The following is a 23555-nucleotide window of genomic DNA, read 5'->3' as shown; positions in this document are numbered from 1 at the left end:
GCCTACAATGCCTTGGGCTATACACACCCACACCCCCTCCCACCCCTCAGTTAACTCTCTGACTTCCCATTCCAGCAGCCACCTGGCCCACCTGCTATTGCCTGAGCACTGCAAGCAAACTTGCACCACAGGGCCTCTGCACTTGCTTTTCCTGCTGCCTGGAATGCTCTTTCCCCAGATATCCACTTAGCTCACCTCCTCCAAACATTTGCTCAATGTTCCTAGTGAAGCCCTTCCTAATCACCTTACTTCAAATTGCAATCCCCTCTAACAATCCCCAACCTCTTTGCTTTTTATTCGAGGAACCTGCTGAAATATGCATTTTGTTTGTTTGTTTCTGGTCTCTCTCCACTAGAGACATGCTTCATGAGGACAAGGATTTTTATCTGTTTTGTTTACTACTATCTAACACTTAGAATAGTGTCTGAAATACAACAGGTACTCAGTAAATCCTTGTTAAATCAATCAATCAACACTTTAGGAAAGTTAACTGTATTAGAAAAAAATGAAAAGGCCGGTGCGGTGGCTCACACCTGTAATCCCAGCACTTTGGGAGGCCGAGGCAGGTGGATCATGAGGTCACAAGATTGAGACCATCCTAGCTAACACAGTGAAACCCCATCTCTACTAAAAACAGAAAAAATTAGCCAGGCATGGTGGCAGGCGCCTGTAGTCCCAGCTACTCGGGAGGCTGAGGCAGGAGAATGTCGTGAACCTGGGAGGCAGAGCTTGCAGTGAGCCGAGATCGTGCCTCTGCCCTCCAGCCTGGGCGACAGAGCAAGACTCCATCTCAAAAAAAATGAAAAAACCCATTATTTGCACTAACTCCAAAGTCTCTCCCCTCTCTGTGCCTCAGAAGCTAGCAAAGTACCTGAATCTTAGGAGGTACTCAAAGTTGACCAGATTACAAGTCTTCATCTAAAACATAGTAGTTATTTAAAAGTTTAAAGAAAAGGCAAAATAAGTGGTTCTGTCCTCTAATTAACTCAAAAGTAAAAGATAAGGGCGGGCAGGAGCTATACAGCATTTTGCTTCACGATGTAGTATTATAACTTTAACTTTCAGCAATTTAACAACGTAATTGTCACGCACAGGTGCATCCCACTGGAAAAGTTCATCACAGGAAAATGCTGTAGCAGTCCAGTGGGGTCAATGATGAAAACAACACAGCAGGGAGGCCAGGCACAGTGGCTCACGCCTGTAATCCTGGCAGTTTGGGAGGCTAAGGTGGGCAGATCACTTGAAGCCAGGAGTTTGAGACCAGCCTAGGCAACACAGTGAGATGTCATCTCTATAAAAGATCAAAAAATTAGCCAGGTGTGGTGCCACGTGCCTGTAGTCCCACCTACATAGGAGGCTAAGGCAGGAAGATCTCTTGAGCCTGGGAGGTTGAGGCTGCAGTGAGCCAAGACTGCACTACTGCACTCCAGCCTGGGTGACAGAGCAAGACCCTGTCTCAAAAAAAAAGCAGAGCAGGGGCTGACTCCAGAGGCTGAACCTCTGCCCTCCTTTGAGGCCTATGCTACCTGTGTGTCCTTGTGGGTGGAGTAGGAGAGTAGGAAGGAAGGGAGGTGTTACTCAGATGGCCCTGGTCAATCTTCTGGACTAGGACGCAGTTACTCAGGCATATGAGGACAAAAGGAAGCAAAACAAAGAACACAGAGCAATTTTATCAAGACTTTTTCCTTTTGCCATATATGGTTCCCCTCATTGCCAACAAACAGAGTAACTTTAAAATAATTTTTTAAATCAACATTTCCCTTTGAAGGTAGTAAAATTTTCCACATTACACTGTAGATTTTTTTAAAGATGTTTAAGAGCTGGCAAGGGAGGGCAGGGGAATAGCTGGGCTTCAGTCCCCAGAGCACCTGCTGCCTACTCCTTGGAAGGAACGTTCCAAGAGCTAGGGCATTTTTCAGCCCTCTGGAATTCCACCTGATTGACAGTGCCCTCTCAGAAAACAAAAATATGACTAGATTGAAGTTCCGGATAAGTGTTTTTTAGGCCATTCTGGCAGAGATCGTTTTAAAGAAAATGAAAGTCAGTGGCTCCCATGGATGTGGTGCGGGATGGGCCAATCATGCGCCTCGGTGCCGAGCAGGGTCAGTCCTGAAGGAAGGCCTCTTGCTGGCACGCTTCCCGGAACACTTCCCAGAACACTCCCTGCTCCTACATCACTTCCAAAATCAGCGTGCTCAGAGCTCAGAGCTCTATGGGGTGATAAAGATAACCCCAGAGTTGGATTAATTACTGAAGCAAACAAGCTGAGAAAGTCTAATTTCCTATATACACAACCGTGTGCAAGGGCAAGCTTTTAGCAATTAAAGAGCTGTGTAGGCACATATAGATAAAGCTGTGTCTTGATGGAAGTGTTGATCACTGTAAAACACACCATCACTGCTGTCCTAAAATAATCCAAATCAATCAGAAATCCAGAAAGCTGGGTGGCAATTATACAGCCTACGATAAGGATGCAAAACAAAGAGAAACCTGGATTCTCTTGACTTGGCTAACATCAAATCTAGCAATAATCTTACTCATTCTTGGTAAACATCCTCCCCTCCACTATATGCACATTCAGTTGCCCAACTAGTATTAGTAAACTCTCCTTGAAAATGATAAAAAGGGCCAGGTGCGGTGGCTCACGCCTGTAATCCCAGCACTTTGGGAGGCCAAGGCAGGTGGATTGCTTAGCTCAAGAGTTTGAGACCAGCCTGGAAAACATGGCAAAACCTCGTCTCTACAAAAAATACAAAACTTAGGCAGGTGTGGCGGCATGTGCCTGTAGTTCCAGCTACTCAAGAGGCTGAGGTGGGAGGATCATTTGAGCCCAGGAGGCCAAGGCTGCAGTGAGCTATCGTGCCACTGCACTCCAGCCTGGGCAACAGAGTGAGACCCTGTCTCAGGAAAAAAAAAAGTAAAAGGCCTTGCATTAGGCTATCCATCCCAACTCCACACGCACACACGCAGGTCCATACAGGGCAAGGGAATCTTTGAGAAATGAACTCACCTTTCTCTCAACTACTGCCTCAACTCCCGTGTGTGTGTGTTGTGTTTGCACACGCATGCACGCACATGCTGTTTCTGTAGAAAAATCTAATGGAGAAGGTAAGTGGGGAGGTGTTCATCACACTTGGCTATGCACAATATCCTCAAAGGGAATACACTCTAAAATGCAGGCTACCCTATCCACTCTGGGTCTTTTTTTTATTTTTGAGACTTAGTTTCGCTCTTGTTGCCCAGGCTGGAGTGCAGTGGCGCCATCTCGGCTCACCGCAACCTCCGCCTCCCAGGTTTAAGTGATTCTCCTGCCTCAGCCTCTCGAGTAGCTGGGATTACAGGCAGCTGCCACCATGCCACTCTAGGTCTTTTAATAGCAGTTATTTGCTCTTTAAAATAAAGTTTGGCACTCTGGTGATAACTGGTATCATATTTGACAATATCCTTTCCTTGTGTATCAAAAAGCAGAATTAAACACAAAACTGGTTAAAATAACCAGCTAAAGGCCAGGCAAGGTGGCTCACACCTGTAATCCTAGCACTTTGGGAGGCCGACATGGGTGGACCCATTGAGCTCAAGAGTTCCAAACCAGCCTGGGTAACATGGCGGAACCCCATCTCTACAGAAAAAAACACAAAAATTAGCCAGGCATGGTGGCATGCACCCGTAGTCCCAGCTACTTGGGGGGCTGTGGAGGGAGAATGGCTTGAACCTGGCAGGTCGAGGCTGCAGTGAGCCATGATTGTGCCACTGCACTCCAGCCCAGGCAAGAGGGAGACCTTGTCTCAAAAAAATACATAAATAAAAATAAGATAAAACAATCAGCTAAAAACAATAATAATCACAGACCAAATCAACTAGCTCTGTTCTAAGACCTGAGGGTTGGCAAAAAAAAAAAAAGAAGAAGAAGAAGAAAAAAACGGGAGGGGGCTTTTTTTCAGTTTGCTTTGAACCTTTGAGCCTATCCATCTTCTGTCCTTACATTCCCTGGTGGCAGCCCCCTGCCAGCACCCTCCAGCCTTCCTGCCCTTATGAGTATTACAGCCTTTGATCACTCGATTGGCAGACAGGAGATAACTATGGCAGAACCACCTCTGAGGTTCACAGGCCATTAACTCAAATCCAAGATTTCTCTTTCAAGTACAGGATAAACAAATAAACTGAATAATGAAAATGTGGTATATACACACAGTGGAATACTGTACAGCCTTTAAAAAGAAGGAAATCCTGTCATTTGCAACAACACGGATGAACACGGAGGACATTATGATCAGAGAAATAAGCCAGGCACAGAGCAACAAATATCATATATGATCAAACTTATATGCAGAATCTTAAAAAGCCAAACTCATGGCCGGGAGTGGTGGCTCAGGCCTGTAATCCCAGACCTTCTGGAGGCCAAGGCGGGCAGATCACAAGGTCGGGAGTTTGAGACCAGCGTGGCCAATATGCTGAAACCCCCATCTCTACCAAAAATATGAAAATTAGCCAGGTGTGGCGGCACGCGCCTGTAGTCCCAGTCAGGAGGCCGAGGCAGGAGAATCACTCGAACCCGGGAGGCGGAGGTTGCAGTGAGCTGAGATCACGCCACTGCACTCCAGCCTGGGTGACACAGCGAGACTCCATCCCACCCCCCCCCGCCAAAAAAAAAGTCAAACTCATAGAAACAGTAAAACCAGGGGCTGGGGAGTGGGAGTGGAAGGACTGAGGAGATGTTGGTCAAATATACAAAATTTCAATTAGGAGGAATAAGTTCAAGAGATTGACTGTACATCATGGTGACTATAGTTAATAACAAGGTATTACAGTAGCCACTGCCACCACTGAGCCTAAGATGGCCATGACCCCTGCAGAGGTGACCCCCCCCCCACCTACCCCTCTAGGACTCATGCCTTCCTCAAAAATGCCTGGGCCATGGAGCTGGTGCCAGTCACGTCCTTCACCATGGGGGCCAATACTCAGCCCCTACCAAGTACAACATCATGACCAACGAGGTGATGCCCTGAAACTAGCTACTGCCCTTCCAAGGTAGTAGGAACATGCTGACATGCAGAGCCACCTCCAGGACCCCCAGTGCCCAGCTTGGAGCTGCCAAAGAAACTGTGACCACCTCACTTGACAGTGAGGAGGCCCCCTTCCTACAGCCCCCTATAAAAATGTGAAAAAAATAATATATTTTACACATGAAAATTGTTAAGAGAGTATATTTTAAGTGTTCTCACCACAAAAAATGATAAGTATGTGAGGTTATGCATATGTTAAAAAGCTGGATTTACTCACTACAATGCAGACATGTATAAAAACATCATGGTGTACACCACAAATATATACAATTTTTATTTGTCAAGGAGTGCTAAGGATGCACTATACCAAAAAGACCATAGGATTTGTTGGTGCAGTTTGTCTGCAAAAGCATGTTTAAGTTCTGGTCCAACCAAGACTTGAATTATCTTTCTAAATCACTTACTTTCTCTAAGCCCTATTATTCTCATTCTAGAAATGAAGAAAATAGTGCTTGCCTACCCCCAGAGGCTGCTGTGAGGATCAAATGAAATACTTGTTATAAAAACATTTTTAAGATTACAAATACAATATGATATTATTAGACTCTACCAAAGGCTGCCAGCTTGTCCCATTCCAGACCAAGTACTAACCAGCTGGTATCTCAGCTTGCTCTCCCATAGACACAAAGAGTTCAGAGCTTTCTTAGCAGGAAAATAGCTCAGACTAAAAGCATCTCGATTTTCCTGTGGACTCTACCTGGAATTCCAGGTACATCCAGTAGAGAGGAAAAGAAATGTGTTTCTCAGTAGAAATCTGTGCACAGGTTGCAGGCAAGTTTCCAAAAGGATACATCTGGGTACTGAATTGAGACAGTGGAATGAAGAAGTTAGCCATTCCACCAACAGCCCACTAGCATCAACGCCAGCAGCACTGCTCCAGAGCTCACCTCAGCGGCACCGCTCTGACCTGGCACAAGGGGCCAGTGATAACTCCAGCCCTTCCAATAAAACTGATTTCCCTGAATTCTCCATGCGTGCCTCTTTTTCTCATTACTAAAACTCCTGGAAACACAGCCCTGCCTAATGTTGGCAAGCCTCAGAGGCAGCAGCTAATATCTTTTAAAGATGTGTAGAACAGTTGGAAGGTTTTTTTGTTTTTGTTTTTGTTTTTTGCCTTTTCAAGTTTTTATTTTTATCCATTTTTTGTATTAAAAAGAAAAGCACAATTATCACAAATTACAAAGGAGGAAAGTAGAACTAGAATAATAAATGAATCACTTCAGCCTGGAAAGCAGGTATTTTCAATGATATTAATGTTATAACACAAGTATAGACGAGTTTTTAAAGCAAAACTTAGACTTAAGCCCATAGTATCAAGCACTTATTTTTTAAACTTCCTACTTTTCTTACATTAGGTAGATTACAGGATCTAAGAGGCCAATAAATAACCTAAGATAATTTCTTTTTTTTTTCTTTTTTGTTTTTAACCCCAATAAATCTCTTGTATTTATTCTCTCTCTCTTTTTTTTTTTTAACCCAAGTAAATCACCTACGCTAATTTCTAATCAGGAGGCATTAGGGTCCTTACACAGCTCGTGTTCACCAAGAGCACAGTCCACCCTCCACCCTCAACAGTGCTATATGACAACGAAGGAACAAGGGAGGGGAGGGAAAGCATGAGTTTTTTGTTTTTTGTTTTTTTTTCTGAGACGGAGTTTGGCTCTGTCCCCCAGGCTGGAGTGCGGTGGCGCAATCTCGGCTCACTGCAAGCTCCGCCTCCCGGGTTCACGCCATTCTCCTGCCTCAGCCTCTCCGAGTAGCTGGGACTACAGGCGCCCGCCACCGCGCTCGGCTAATTTTGTTTTTGAACTTTTAGTAGAGACGGGGTTTCACCGTGTAACCAGGATGGTCTCGATCTCCTGATCTCGTAATCTGCCCGCCTCAGCCTCCCAAAGTGCTAGGATTACAGGCGTGAGCCACCGCGTCCAGCCGAAAGCATGAGTTTTGTCAGAACAACACTAACACTGGGATATGGATATCCCCCGGCCCACCAGCCCCGACCTCCTTCATTCACTCTCTACCACAGGCAGAGAAGGAAAGAAAGGTTTTCACTGAAGGCCCAGACAAACCCATGGAGCTGGAACAAGCAGGCTCCTATTATTCTAACTTGGGCTCAATTTATGTGCTTCCTTGTGCTCTGTCCCTCCTCTGGCCACATAACCAAAAGGAGGCCTTTGACAACCTTCGCCCCTCTGCTACCAGACCTCCACACCTTCCCACCGGTTTACAGCTTTAAGGCCACTTTGGTTAAGTCAGAACACAAATAAAGAAGGCCCACTACTTGAGGGTCCTTCTGCTCTGATGACCTATGTCTGTCTCTTCTGAGGCCAAAGGGGCTTAATCTGGTTCCAGGATGTCACACTGGTAGCTACTCACCTGGTATTTAATCAATCAAGAAGAGGTTTATTCATCTCACACAGAGGGTCTCCTCTCTAGAGAAGGATCTAGAGGTTGATGGGCTGGATTCTAGAGCCAAACTGCCAGGTTCAAGTCTCAACTCTGCCACTTATTAGTTCCAGGACTTTGTACAAATTATTAACCAAACTGAGTCTCAATTTCCTTGTTTGTAAAATGGAGGTGATGATAATAATAATACCCATCTCATAGAGTTGTCTTAAATAAATTAGCTGGCAGAGATCAAGCCCTTGATAAATGACAGCCTGTGAGCCGAGCACTGATGGGTCTGAAGCTAATGAGGCTACATACTCAGCCTCACTGTTTGAGGCGACCGTTTGAATTCCAAGATTAAACAGTGCATACCTTTGGCTCCAAGGGATGGAAGAACAGAGCATCCAAACCGCAGAATAAAATCCACAAGCCTCATTATGATATTTAAGATCTTTCATAATCTACTCCATCCTTCTTTCCTTTTTTTTTTTTTTTTTTTTTTTACTCTAAGATGAATTTTTTATTATTATTATACTTTAGGGTTTTAGGGTACATGTGCACAATGTGCAGGTTTGTTACATATGTATCCATGTGCCATGTTGATTTCCTGCACCCATTAACTCGTCATTTAGCATTAGGTGTATCTCCTAATGCTGTCCCTCCCCCCTCCCCCCACCCCACAACAGTCCCCGGAGTGTGATGTTCCCCTTCCTGTGTCCATGAGTTCTCATTGTTCAATTCCCACCTATGAGTGAGAACATGCGGTGTTTGGTTTTTTGTCCCTGCGATAGTTTACTGAGAATGATGTTTTCCAGTTTCATCCATGTCCCTACAAAGGACACAAACTCATCATTTTTTATGGCTGCATAGTATTCCATGGTGTATATGTGCCACATTTTCTTAATCCAGTCAATCCTTCTTTCCAAATAGACCTCCTGCTACATTTCCATACCAGCTCTCCAGGTCATCCATTTATTTAAAAAAAATAAATAAATAAGCACCTAAATGCCACATTCTGTGCTAGACAAGGTTTTCCCACCTGGTCAACTCAGTGCCTTCTTCTTCCTAGATTCTGTCCAGTCTTCAAGACAGAGCTCAAGATCTAGAGCTTCCACAAAGCCGTCCCTGGCTACTCTGACCCACAGTGCTTCCCCTCGTGACCCCTCTGAGGTCTTTGGGTTTTATTTGGCTTTCACTATACATTCATTATTTAGTTATATGGTTATATTTTATAAGCCTAACTAAAGTACGAGCAACTCAAAAGAAGGGATGAATATGACTGGGCACAGTGGCTCATGCCTTTAACCCCAGTGCTTTGAGAGGCTGAGGTGGCAGGATCACTTGAGGTCAGGAGTTCAAAGCCAACCTGGACAACACAGCAAGATCCTATCTCTTAAAAAATAAAAAAAATAGGGTGGGAATGAATCTTACATTTCTTTGCATGTATATCCCTAAGTGACTATTACTGTGCTTTGTACTTACAAGGATCAGTGAATAAATGATTTAATGTTTCAGGAGGACATAAATGGCTCAAAACAAACCTATTACCATTCTTTCCAAACAAACGCCCTTCAAATCAATCCTCCCTAACAGTATAGAGGCCTAAAGGCTCAATCTCCAGACCTGGACTAAGTAGGTTTACAGTCCCACCTGCCATTTATTAGCTGTGTGACCTTAAGAAAGTTATTCGACCTCTCTGTGCTTCCATTTCCTCACTTATACACTGTGGATAATCAAAGTATCTATACTTCTTAGAGTATTTATGAGGGTGAAATGTATGAAAAGTATTTATGAGATATGTATATATGAAAGTATTTATAATACATGTAAAAAACTTTGAGGCCTGACACACAGTAATTATTTGAAATATTCATCATTGCTATAACTACCCAGATGAGCTAAATTCAGCTCATCCAGAATGCCCAAAAAACCATTTTGTAAAGTATGCTGGGCCTACAGAGAAAAATATCAGATATTAGCATATAAAAAAAATTGTTTGCAGCCAGGCGCAGTGGCTCACGCCTGTAATCCCAGTACTTTGGGAGGCCGAGGTGGGCGGATTGCCTGAGCTCAGGAGTTCACGACCAGCCTGGGCAACACGATGAAATCCCATCTCTACTAAAATACAAAAAATTAGCTGGGCGTGGCGGTGTGCGCCTGTAGTCCCAGCTACTCGGAGGTTGAGGCAGGAGAATTGCTTGAACCCAGGAGATGGAGGTTACAATGAGCCAAGATTGTGCCACTGCACTGTAGCCTGGGCGAGTGACACTCTGTCTCAAAAAAAAAAAAAAAAAAAAAAACAAAATTTCCCTCTTCTTCATTCATTTGATCTATTATGTTGTGCAAAAGGGAAACAACCAATAAACTTCTACACCAAAAAGGCATCCATACCTCTGTGCTATTTATCAGTTGCCTCATGCTATTATAAAATCTGTAATTCATCCAGGGGTGTTGGCTCACCCCTGTAATCCCAGCATTTTCAGAGACTGAAGGGGGTGGATCACTTGAGGTCAGGAGTTCGAGACCAGCCTGGCCAACATGACAAAACCCCATCTCTACTAAAAATACAAAAATTAGCTGGATGTGGTGGTGCATGCCTGTAATCCCAGCTACTCAGGAGGCTGAGGCAGGAGAATCGCTTGAACCAGGAGGCAGAGGTTGCAGTGAGCCAAGATGGCACCACTGCACTCCAGCCTGGGTGACAGACAGAGCGAGACTCTGTATCCAAAAAAAAAAATCTGTAACTCTACTGTCCCTTCCACCTCAGCAAAGTTTTCAGTGTGTATTCAACTCAAATATATATATACTTGTGTGTATCTTTTCCCAAAGGCTTCAAATAGGAGAGGAAGATCTGAAGCAAAACTGATTCACTATCAAATTCATCAAGGCTGGATAGGGCCATCAAACTCACTCCTTTCCCATAAAGTTCCTTCTTCATTTGTGTTTTTCAGTCTGACCCAGGCATCAATGAAGGCAGAAAGCCCAGCCTCAAACCCACAAGGTGAGACTAGACATCTTGTCATCAAAACAGCATATTTTCCATCAAGCTGCTTCTCTCCCTCTTTCTCTCTCTCTCTCTCTTTTTTTGGGAGGTGGGGGTGGGGGGGTGCATTTCTACTACTTTTCGATGAGATTTTAAGTCAATTCCATTTTAATACACAGGCTAAAAGGCAAATAGCACTTCAATAATGAGACAAAATGAAACTGCTGATAGACAAAAATAGAGAATGGGCAGTTCAAATTCATAAACTGGCATTCAAAAAACAACAACAACAAAAAAGGCCTAGCAACTTTCTTTCAAGATATTTACAGCCAGGGGAGGTGGCTCATGCCTGAAAGCCCAGCACTTTGGGAGGCTGAGGCCAGGAGATCGAGACCAGCCTGGCTAACATGGTGAAACTTCGTTTCTACTAAAAATACAAAAAATTAGCCAGGCATGGTGGCACACGCCTGTAGTCCCAGCTACTCGGAAGGCTGAGGCAGGAGAATCGCTTGAACCCAGGAGACAGAGATTGCAGTAAGCCAAGATCACGCCAGTGCACTCCAGCCTGGGCAACAGAGGGAGACTCTATCTCAAAAAAAAAAAAAAAAAAGATATTTGCAATGAGAGGAACATTCTACTTTCCAATCCATAAACCAGTTTCTGCCAGCTGACTCTCAGTCTACGTCTGCACACAACCCCAGATCTGAGTCTATTGGAGTCTTAAGGGAGATCTGGTTTCTTCAGTATAACAGAGGTGAAGAGCATAGATGTAAAATCTGAATGTAAAATCTGGCTCTTCCACTTTCCAGCTACATGACACTACACAAGTTACCTAATCTCTCCATATCTCATTTCATCATCTATAAAATGCCAAATTAACTCTACCTCCAAGTTGTGATTAAGTGAGCTCATTAAATAAGAATATCCTTATTCATTTTTATATTCTTTAATTGTTTAGCCCAGTGCCTGGATATAGTGCCCACTCAATAGATGATCATTACTATCACTCTCATCTGTATGTGCAATTCAACAGCCAAAACCAAGCAGCTAATCACTTTTCAAGTCAATGCTTTTCTTGTTGAGACCTGCCAGTTTCCAGAACTGGTCCAACAAATGAGTTTTATGTAGCTCATTACAGAATAGACACAATGGAAATTATAATAAAATAGAGCAAATTAAGCTTCCAAATTTATTGAGTAACCCCTCACAGTAAGCACACTAAGATGGTGGTGTGGGAGATCAGATACTCTTAGTTAAGCAACAGTGTTTCAAGTCATTTGCATCTTTTCATCTCCAATCTCATTTGGCCTCCAGGAAGCTCAGTATATTTCTCTACTTTTTAAAAAGTTAGTAATCCCAGCACTTTGGGAGGCCGAGGTAGGCGGATCACCTGAGGTCAGGAGTTCGAGACCAGCGTGGCCAAAATAGTGAAACCCTGTCTCTACTAAAAATACAAATATTATATGCGTGTGATGGCGGGCGTCTGCAGTCCCAGCTACTTGGGAGGCTGAGGCACGAGAATTGCTAGGCTGAGGCATGAGAATTGCTTGAATCCGAGAGGAGGAGGTTGCAGTGAGCCAAGATCAGGCCATTGCACTCCAGCCTGGGTGACAGAGCAAGACTCTGTCTCGAAAAAAAAAAAAAAAAAGTTACATATTGAAATACGTGAAATAGGCAAAACTAAATACCTCCCAAGTAGCCTATGTCAAGAGTGTCACCTCAATCTAGAAGATCTATTTATTTGCTAATACAGAAAAGGACAAAAATGCTTTCTTGAAATCCTTATTCAGGGACAAAAATGTAAATACAGGTCGGGCGCAGTGGCACATACCTGTAATGCCAGCACACTAGGAGGCCAAAAAGAGAGGATCACTTGAGCTCAGGAGTTTGAAACCAGCCTGAGCAACATAGGAGACCCTATCTCTACAAAAAATAAAACATTAGCTGGGCATGGTGGCACACGCCTGTAGTCCCAACTAGTTAGGAGGCTGAGGTGAGACGATCACTTAAGCCCAGGAGGTCGAGCCTACAGTAAGCCATGATTATGCCTCTGCACTCCAGCCTCGGTAACAGAGTGAAACTTCATCTCAAAATATATATATAAACAATCTATGCATGTAACAAAATTAAGTGGGATTATTCATTAGCGTATTTGTTCTCTACCTTCCTCCACCAAGGTTAGTTAGGTATCTGCGTCACTAACATGACAATGCCAGCACCAACCTAGTAAAATATAGCACAGACCAATGTACTATGTATCTATATAGTAGTCAAATATTTTATTTCCCTAAAGAACATAAATATTCAAGTTCTGCATGAACATCACATGGCCTAAATTCTTCTCAACTAAAGAGACTGGGACAAAATATATCCAAAATTATATAACAAACATGCAATTTATATTATGCAACTTACCTGCAGTGGCTAAACAGGAGCTCATCAGGGCAAAGATGGCGATCACATAATGGGAAGTCATTTTTATTTCTCCAACAGTGCGTCTCATCCAGTTACTTCAGACAATCTTTGCAAATCAGAAGTAGTCTTAAAGTCCCCCTTGCAATTTTCAAACTGCCTGTGAAACAAATTTCAATAAGAAAACTTAATGAAGAAACTTAATAAACAAACAGACACTAAAGTTAAACGGAGAATTTCTGAAAAGCGTAATATAAGAAATTTATCTGGCCGGGCACGGTGGCTCACGCTTGTAATCCCAGCACTTTGGGAGGCCGAGGCGGGTGGATCACGAGGTCAGGAGATCGAGACCATGGTGAAACCCCGTCCCTACTAAAAATACAAAAAATTAGCCGGGCGTGGTGGCGGGCGCCTGTAGTCCCAGCTACTCGGGAGGCTGAGGCAGGAGAATGGCGTGAACCCGAGAGGCGGAGCTTGCAGTGAGCCGAGATCGCGCCACTGCACTCCAGCCTGGGTGACAGAGCGAGACTCCGTCTCAAAAAAAAAAAAAAAAAAAAAAAGAAATTTAACTTAAAAGATGCCAAATAGCACTCAAGCAAACTAGACTGAGGGCAGTGACTACCTAACAAAGATTTTTATAGCAAATACTTTTGCAAATGACATATTTGTTATTGGCATTTGTTTGTTTGTTTTTTGAGATAGAGTCTTGCTCTGTTGCCAAGCTGGAGTGCAGTGGCGCGGTCTTGGCCCACTGCAACCTCCGCCACCTGGGTTCAAGCGATTCTCCTGCCTCAGCCTCCCAAGTAGCTGGGATTACAGACATGCACCACTATGCCCGGCTAATTTTTGTATTTTTAGTAGAGATGAGGTTTCACCATGTTGGCCAGGCTGGTCTTGAACTCCTGACCTCATGATGCGCCTGCCTCAGCCTTGGCGTGAGCCACCGTGCCCAGCCCCGTTTTTGACATTTTAAATCTTTGGTTTTATAGAGAATTTTCAGAACTACCAAAGAAAATCAAGGTGCACCTGAAATACAACATCACCAGTTAAGTTGTGATACCAAAGTAATCAATGACACTTGATACATGCAACCCTAGTGCCAGCAAGAAAACAAAACCAGCTGTGATTAGAGACTCAATCTAATGTTATAACAGGGTTATCACAAGGATCAAATTAAGTTGCGCTGATAATCAATCTGAAAAAAAATAAACATAAAAAGGCAAGGTTCTTATTTCAACTGTTTGCCAACATTTTAACAGGAAAAAAGTCTTCCCTGTCTCTCAGCCCATCTGAGACTATCTGGTTACTGGACTCGAGGATCTAGAAGGTTCTTTCTAAACTTTTCCTATCCAGAGTCTTGAATGAGAGTTTTGTGGTGGTTTACCTAACTTGAATATTCCTCACATGGCCCTAATGGTTACTGATTTAGACACTCCAAAGTGTATTTCTCCAGCCCTCTATCACTGAGCCTGGCACAACTCACAGAAGTTCAATTAACAAACATGTACTGAGCATTTACTATGCTCCAGGCAGGGTTCCTTCTTATCATGAACAAAAGTTATGGGTAAAAGGGCAAAGACCCTCCCTGATCTAGGCCCTGGAAAAGGCAGAATGGTGGAGTTTCCGGGAGCCATCTCACACACCTGGGGGTTGTGGCCTTGTTATCCTCACTCAGGAAATATCACCCAACAGGAGATGCCCGCTACCTTCAGAGACAAAGCCAGTGTGGGCACTTGTAGATACAGTACAAAAAAAATTATTTTAAATGAATTTTTAATTAAATGGTCTCAATTTATTGCACCAAGTGTCAAAGAGAAAGATATTTAAAATGGCTCTTTGCAATTGTAACATTGCCTATGAGAACGGGGCAAATAGGGTGACTGCAGGACAGGGGTGGGAGGGAGTAGAAGCCTTTTCACTGAATTCCCTTCTGGGTTTTGTATTAATACCATGTGCAAGTATTACCTATCCAGAAACAACAGTAAATTTCAAAAAGAATTTCTTAGATATGTCTTAAAACTAAATTATTATATAGCCAGGGGGCACCATGGTTCAATCTTGATATACAATAGTGATTAAAATCCCAGTATGAATAGCATATGGATTATGATAAAGATTAAAAATCTTCCTGGGTGTGAATCCAATCTGCCCCTTACCAAATGGTAATGTTAGGCAGCTTGCTCTTCATGAATGAACATATCCTGTGGTAGGAAATGTATGGTAAGCTGTTGTGAGGATTCAGTTAGTTAATATACATACACAATGCTTAGAACAGTCCCTAGCACATAACAACAAACCAAATAAATGTTAGCTATAATTACTGTACTGTATCAGTACTTGTCCATTCTCTTTGAGGTATTTATACCAATAAAGTGGAGAAATTAAGGTATAGCTATTTATGTAATTCTTAGCTACCGTAAATCCAGTTCAATCTTTTGTTTACTGAAAAATAAACATTACAACAGACAAAAGGAGATAAGCTAAAGAGTGGACTCACTAAAAGAACAAAATTACCAGTCAAGTTGAGGCATAAGTCATCAATGACACAACGGTCTTGTCTCAAAAGCTGACTAAATTATAGAGATAATTTGGGAGCCATTAAACTGACTTATTATCCCTCAAAGTCCAACATTTCTGTCTCCATAATTCCACATCGACTCTGATCAGATGGAAATCTTTTCTGTTAACTTAAAAATTCAACCACCACAAAGAGTATCTGTCTCTATTTTTTTCCCTTCAAAATATTAGATTCCCTAAATTAGTGAATTGGTTCACAAGAACTATAGTGCCTCCTGCCTATATAATAATTTTGATAAGGAAAAACCTCTCTGAAAGAATATGCTATTTCAGCAAATGTTAAAGACACCTTTTATAAAGCAAATCCCTGTAAGGAGATCTCAGAAGATGACTTCCCAGAGGATTTTATGAAGCACATAAACTGTAAGCGGCACGAGGCTTGTGGGAATATTTAATGAGCTTGCGTCACCCTGCCCACAGCTGCAGTGGGTCTGAGGGTCTGTGCTGCGTTAATCCAGGGGCTTAAACCAGGTCTGAACAAACCTGTGGAAAAGAAAGCAAATGGTTCCATTAAAAATATAGGCTGCAAATTGCTGACAAGAATATTGGGCAATTATTAAAATGCAGCAATTACAGATATAATAGAGCCAAGCTAAACAGTTTGATGCCCAAAGGCAAACCACAGCAAGTTTACACCGGATCTTAAAACATCTCTGAGGAAGTCCTGGACAAGTTGAAACTACACACTGCTGTTTGTAACAAAAAGGGAGCTTTTCTTCTTTTAGCTTAAAAGTCTCTCCATAATGTAACTTGTTCAAAAAGAAAATAAACTGCAGAAGGTTTTTGTCTAATCTCCCCAGTGTGGTGAAAGGCTCCCAAGGCACAGGAGAAGCAAAAGGGAAGTGTGTCATTCTCATTCAGCTGAACTCCAGTTTTGGCCACAACTTGTACACCTCAGTGCCTTAACACCCGACTTAGGAATCAGTTCCCTGGAATGCTGGATGGACTGAAGGCTTCCGAAAAGTTGTAGCTTTGATAAAACTAACGAAATACAAACTCCTCTTTCTTCTGTGAGGTTCTACCACACTGACTGCAAACATCGGGGACTCCCAATCCTGACTTTTTGACCTCAAAGAATCTCTGGACTTTATGAACTAAATGCTTTCTTTAGAAATATGGGTTCTGGCTCGGCGCAGTGGCTCATGCCTGTAATCCCAGCACTTTGGGAGGCCGAGCTGGGCAGATCACCTGAGGTCAGGAGTTCAAGACCAGCCTGGCCAACCTGGTGAAACTCCAGCTCAACTAAAAATACAAAAGTTAGCCAGGCGTGGTGGTACGTGCCTGTAATCCCAGCTACTCGGGAGGCTGAGGCAGGAGAATCACTTGAACCCAGGAGACAGAGATTGCAATGAGCCAAGATCGTGCCACTGCACTCCAGCCTGGGCAACAGAATGAGACTCCAACTCAAAAAAAAAAAAAAAAAAGAAAGAAATATAGGTTCTGTCTATGGAGTAGCCATTCCTTTATTCCTTTACTTTCTAATAAACTTGCTTTCACTTAAAAAAAGTAGAAATACCTAATGTAAATGATGAGTTAATGGGTTCAGCAAACCAACATGGCACATGTATACCTAATGTATACCTATGTAACAAACCTGCACATTGTGCACATGTACCCTAGAACTTAAAGTATTTTTTAAAAAAAGTAGAAATATAAATAGGGTACTCTGAGATCGTGAAAGAGCAATTTGGAATAATAGTCATTTTGCCCACATTTCAAAGCAACATGTTCCATTTAAAAGGTAGGTGAACTTTGATGAACTGATGAACACTTAGTATTCATCAATGAACATAAGAAAATTCTGAGAACTTAATGGGTTTTTTAAAAAAAAAAAGCAAATAAATGTGCTGCTAATTCTGCTCATTTCAGAGATCCCCTGGGTTTATTTCTGAGTCCATTAAACTGAGCATACTGCCCCACATGCCCTCATGACCCAACAAAGTGCACAGGTAAAGACCAAGATTAGCTGAAAAAATCCCATCCAAATGAATCCTTAAAAACATCACGTTCTAAACCAATATTTAAAAGGATCTGGTTTGGTACAATATTCCCTAAGGTAAGGAGAGAAATCTTGCTCTATCTAAGAGAAAAACTGTGGCAAAATGGATGTCTGGCAATAGGCTAAGAACCAGTAAGAAAAAATTAGTAGCTTCCCCTTAGATGGCTAACATGGCCTGGCTACACCCATGAGTTGATTCAGAATCAGAACTAAACTAATCCCCATCTTCAGATAGATTTGTCATAAAGAGAGAAAAAGTCCTAGATTTGGATAAGAAATCTTTGGAATCACATCCAAGCACAACTGATATTCAATAAATATTACTACTATATGCCAGGCACTGTTCAAGATGCCAGGGACATAGCAATGAAAAAAGATGCCAAAAATCCTGCCCTCAGGGAGCTTATATCCTAGTAAAACTATCATTTACTACTTCACACAAGACATTTAATTTCCTGAGTTTCTCCTTTCAATAAATCTTTATTGCTTACTCTGCTAAGCAGTGGTCAAAAAGACATGTTTTTTGCCCTTGTGGGCTTAAAAGCCGGTGAGATAAACAGACAATAATCACAAATATGTAATTACAAGATATAATCAGAGCTCTAAAGGAAAAGTATACGCAACCTGAGGATAAGCGAAGATTTAAAAAGTCAGGTGACAAATGACACTGCAGGCAGAGGAAGCGTTACAGGAGGGAGGAGAGCTGCAGAGCTGAAAGGGAAAGAGAAGAGGAGTAAGTTCAGGGAGGGGTTTAAACAGGGAATAGCGTGATCAGATGGGATTACTAAAGATTTCCCTCACACTGTACAGAGAACAGACTGAAGGGAGGCCAGAGTGCCTGGACAATCAGTTGAGATTCTCACAGCATGTCAGACAAGAAAGGATGGGGGTTTAGATCAGAATGGAGCCTCAGTTTTCTCCTTTGTAAAGAGTGTAACAGACGAAACTTAGCTACATCACAGGGGTGTTGCAAGAATCAGATGAGATTGTGCATGTACAGTATTGAAACTATCATTTATCATTAGCAAGCTGTTTCTACCAAAGAGATTTATTATCCTGAGGTGTCAGATTAATTAGTCCCAACATTCTGTGGCTGCCAGTGGCAGGAAAAGAAAGGAGGAAGATTACTCTGGAACCACCTGTACTGGTAGGCATGGGGGAAGCAGTACGCAGAGGGTACGAGGAGAGCGGAGAAGCCTGACTCCACTCTGCCTATTCTGTGCCAGCTGCCTTCAGAGGCAAGGAAGGCTGTCCCTCCAGAGCAGGCCCACCCTCATTCCTGGCTGGGGGCATGATCAACAAATCTGGCCCCAGCAGCCTTGGTTTCCTTGGGGCTGAACTTCAGTCCGTCCTTAAAAGCCCTTCCATCTATCCCAAGCACAACACACCTCACTCCCAAGCAAAATACAGGAAAAAGGGAGGGTGGGTGTTGACACATTTCACAAAGTTGGAAAAGACCATGTTTTATTCAAACTCACAAACTAGGATGGCTTTTTCACCCACCCTTGCAATACTCTAAGAACCACCTTTTCACATTTAAGATTTTTGCATCCAAAGGTTTCTGTAGCTTTTCATTTATAAGGGTGTCTGCTTTTAAGCTAGAATTAATAAAGAACTGTATTTGGGGGTTCAAACCCTGGCTTACCCAGCTGTGTTACACTGGACAAGTCATTTAGCCCCTACCACGCCCTCATCTGTAAAATGGTAGCAATATTTTGATTATAATATATGAGACAGAATATAGGCATGGTACCTAAAACAATACCTGGCCCACACAGTCTATTTTATTTTATTCTTTCTTTTTTGAGATGGAGTCTCACTCTGCCACCCAGGCTGGAGTGCAGTGGCATGATGTCAGCTCGTTGCAACCTCTGCCTTTGGGTTCAAGCAATTCTCTTGCCTCAGCCTCCCATATAGCTAGGATTACAGGCATGCGCCACCACGCCTGGCTAATTTTTGTATTTTTAGTAGAGACAGGGTTTCGCCATGTTGGCCCAGCTAGTCTGGAACTCCTGATCTCAGGTGATCAACCCACCTCAGCCTCACAATGTGCTGGGATTACAGGTGTGAGCCACTGTGCTCGGCCCCACACTGTCTATTTTAAATAAATAATAGTCATTGGTATTTTTATGGTTAAAATACACCTAGACTTTCAAAAAGAAAATAAGCAAACTACTAGTAGCAAGGCAACAGAAATAGTTGTTTGTAGCAAATTTTGTATTATTTTTGAGATTAGACTTTATCATCTAGAATTTCAAAAATTCCCTCCATCACAAAAAAATAACGATCCCAAATTCCATACAAGGTATGGGTTCTAAAGATACTCATAATGTAGCAAAACTGTCCAAATGGTGGTGAAGCCATTGCCTCAACATTTCTGGTATAAGTTACAGGGATCCGGCTGCAGGGCCCTTCTCGATTCTACTTGATGATTCCCAATTAGCTGCAGGGGTTTAGCTGGGGGCTGTGGAACTCGGTCTGGCACTGCCACCAAACCAACCAAGCTACCTAGAATGAGGAATCAGCTGTCATCAAAAAGGTTTAAATCATAAAGCTGTAATTATTCGAGCAAAATTCAGCATATCAGAATATTCTCAGGACAACAGTCATCCTCCCTCAGGCCCTAGCAAGCACCTGGCCATTGACAAAAGCTTTTGATAGCCTGGACAACAGTGAAACACTGTCTCTACAAAAACATTTAAAAGTGCACCAGGTGTGGTGGTTTACAGCCCAGGCATGTGAAACACCAAGAATTAAAACTCTTCAGTGGCTGCCCACTGCTGTCCAGATAAACAGCAAAACTTCACATGGCCACCAACTATCGTCTAGTTAGTCCAAGCTCATCTTCTGCACACTCCAGCCACCCTAGTGTCAATTCAGTCCCACAAAAGGGCCAAGTCCTCACCTTCCAAAAGTGATGTTCACTATATCGGAACTCAACATCCCTCCGTGGTCCCTAGGATGGTCACTTTCTAACATCTTCAGGTCTCAGCATACGCCTTACTTCTTGAAGAAAGCCTCCTCTGATTCCCTTGGACCAAGTTAAACTTGGACACCTAGAACGCAGTACAACCCTTCAGGTTGTAATTATTATGTAATTATTTCCTTCCAAGTATGGCTTTCCCACTGTCTTAATTCCAGCAAGGCGGATCACAGTCTACCTACACTTGGCTGACAGTGGGCATCTAATGAAGGTACCACAGTGGACTACAGGTATATATACTACTGTGCATACTACAATAAGAATAGTACAGGCCGGGAGTGGCAGCTCACACCTGTAATCCCAGCACTTTGGTAGGCCAAGGTGGGCAGATCACTTGAGGTCAGGAGTTCCAGACCAACCTGGCCAACATGGTGAAATCACATCTCTACAAGAAATACAGAATTAGCCAGGTGTAGTGGCACATGCCTGTAATCTCAGCTACTCAGGCGGCTGAGGCAGGAGAACCGCTTGAACTCGGCAGGCAGAGGTTACAGTGAGCTGAGATCATGCCACTGCATTCCAGCCTGGGCAACAGAGCGAGACTCCGTCTCAAAAAAAAGAAAAAAAGAAAAAATAGTACAGCAGGATGATAAATTATTAGAACATTTCTCGATAACAAATAAGAGTTGTGTATAAGAACCTCAGGCATCCTCAAAGGAAAAGGAGGCAGGAGTGCAACCATCAGCATGTTTTACCAGCTCAGACTTTCTGGGTCCTACTACCTTCATCTCTAATATGAAGAAATTAAACAAGAAAATCTTTTATTCTATATCATACTATAATTGTCATTACATGGACTAATAATCCTGAATCCCTTCTAGAAAATGAGACTTCAAACACACTTGTGGAAATCTGAAATGCGTAATTATGTAAAGGCTAGCAGGAATAACTTCACAACACAGGAAAGTGTTATCCAAGAAAAATAGTCAACTTGACAACATAAGAAAAAATAGAATATTAATACTACATTAGCTATTTTAATATATAAGTTATGTAAGCAAAAATTATTTAAATGCAGTATCTTCCCAACAATGTAAGCACACATAAAATCTGAATTTTGTCAGATCTGACCATTTTATCACAATCTGCCATTTTTATGCTATTCCTCAAAGTCCAAGAACTCTACTGATGGTCCTCACCTCATTCTAGAAGAGACTTCTGATTAATCCCCTCCTACTGTGAACATTCTGTCACTTAACATTTTGTGTATAATTCATTCCACGTTATCTTCTAGTGAGAGCCAACTTGGAATGCTAGAAACAGGTAGTATCTACTCCGACCCTTTAATTTTACAGATTAGCAAACCAAAAATTAGAAAGGCTCAACGACTGGCCCAGCTTTACGCAGCTACTTAGTTGCAAAGCCAAGACTTGTCCACATGCTGCTTTGTAATTATTCCACGGTTGATCATGTGTCTATACCTTATTCCCCTTCCTGTCAGAAGCTGACGTCTCTGCTTTCTTCTGAACCCACAAAATGTCTCAGTTATCATCTATTGAACACCTATCATGTCTATCACAATTTCTCATTTAATCTTCTCAACAATACAAGGAGACAGATGCCCTTTACTCCATTTTGTAGTGAGAAAAGTGAGGCTTCAAGATGCTAAGTAAGGCTGGGTACAGTGGCTCACACCTATAATCCCAGGACTTTGGGAGGCAGAGGCCAAAGGCTCCCTTGAAGCCAGGAGTTCACAACCAGCCTGGGAAACATAGAAAAAACAAAAATAATTTGAACATCAGGAGTTTCTGAAAAAAATAATAAAAATAAATACAAACACAAATATTAGCCAGGCATGGTGGCACATGACAACAGTCCTAGCTACTTGGAAGGCTGAGGCAAGCGGATCACTTGAGCCCAGAAGTTCAAGGCTGCAAGTGAGCTACAATGGCACCATTGCACTCCAGCCTGGGCAACAGAGTGGGACTCTGCCCTGTCACCAAAAAAAAAAAAAAAAAAAAAAGATGCTAAGCAACCCCAAGTCACCAGCTTATAAATCCTGGCACCAGGACTTAAGCCCAGGTCTGTCTAATTCCACGCCCATGCTCTTAACTACTACAAACAGGGGATCCTCCAGAAACAGCTGACTTCCAAAAAAAAGATAGGGACTGTGCCTATTACTAAGCCACTGCAGACATCAACCAGGCCCCGCATGGACACTCACTTTCTGGTGGTGGGTAGTCTGATGAGATCTGGCATAACGGACACATTATTTTGTTCTGAAACCAGGGTGGCAGGCCTTGATCAGCAGTTTTAGTTTACTTCATTCATTCACTCAACAAACATTTATTAGCACCTACCCTGTCCTGGGCACTGTTCAGGGAGGTGGGCACATAGCAGCAAATTAAACACACTCCTGTTTTCACATGGTTTACCTTCTAAAGGTAGGGACAGACAAGACAACAAATAAATAATATATCAAGGCATGATAAGACCTAGGAAAGGAAAATAAAGCAGGTTAAGGAGAGAGAGTGATGACAGGAGGGATGCTATTTTAGACAGCGTGGTCAGAGAGGGCCTCCCAGACAAGGTAACATTTAAGCACAGAGGTAAGAGACAAAGCTATGACAATATCTAAGGGAAAAACTTCCCAGGCAGTGGGAATAGCGAGTGCAAAGGTCCTGAGGTAAGAGCATGCTTGGTTTGTCCTAGAAGCAGACTACAGTACAGCATAGTGGAAAGTGTGGGGCCCCCATAGCCTACCTGAGTTCAAATCCCCCACTTGTCTTTTCTAAGCAATATGATTTTGGGCAACTAACTTAAAGCTCCATGCCTGATCTGTAAAGTAGAGATAATGATTCTATCTCTTTCATGGGATTGTTATGATGATTAACTAAATTAATAAATAAAGCACTGGCCGGGCGCGGTGGCTCACGCTTGTAATCCCAGCACTTTGGGAGGCCGAGGCAGGCGGATCACGAGGTCAGGAGATCGAGACCACGGTGAAACCCTGTCTCTACTAAAAATACAAAAAATTAGCCGGGCGTGGTGGCGGGCGCCTGTAGTCCCAGCTACTCAGAGAGGCTGAGACAGGAGAATGGCGTGAACCCGGGAGGCAGAGCTTGCAGTGAGCCGAGATTGCGCCACTGCACTCCAGCCTGGGCGACAGAGTGAGACTCCGTCTCAAAATAAATAAATAAATAAATAAAT

The 23555-nt window shown here is 42.8% G+C and overlaps 1 protein-coding gene across 1 annotated transcript in view; it reads right to left on the bottom strand.

Moving 5' to 3' along the window:
• TGFBR3 (transforming growth factor beta receptor 3) overlaps positions 1-23555 on the bottom strand; it is a 210791-nt gene that overhangs the window by 171150 nt on the left and 16086 nt on the right. The window contains exons 2-3 of the mRNA XM_012500557.2: positions 18047-18133; positions 12850-13006 (exon numbers count right to left, since the gene is read on the bottom strand). Coding sequence (XP_012356011.1) covers positions 12850-12937 — 88 coding nt within the window. The 5' untranslated portion in view covers positions 12938-13006; positions 18047-18133. The remainder of the gene's footprint in view (positions 1-12849; positions 13007-18046; positions 18134-23555) is intronic.

Source organism: Nomascus leucogenys, chromosome 12, assembly GCF_006542625.1.
Source record: "Nomascus leucogenys isolate Asia chromosome 12, Asia_NLE_v1, whole genome shotgun sequence".
NCBI classification, from domain to species: Eukaryota; Metazoa; Chordata; class Mammalia; order Primates; family Hylobatidae; genus Nomascus; species Nomascus leucogenys.
This window is presented reverse-complemented; position numbering and strand designations above follow the sequence as displayed.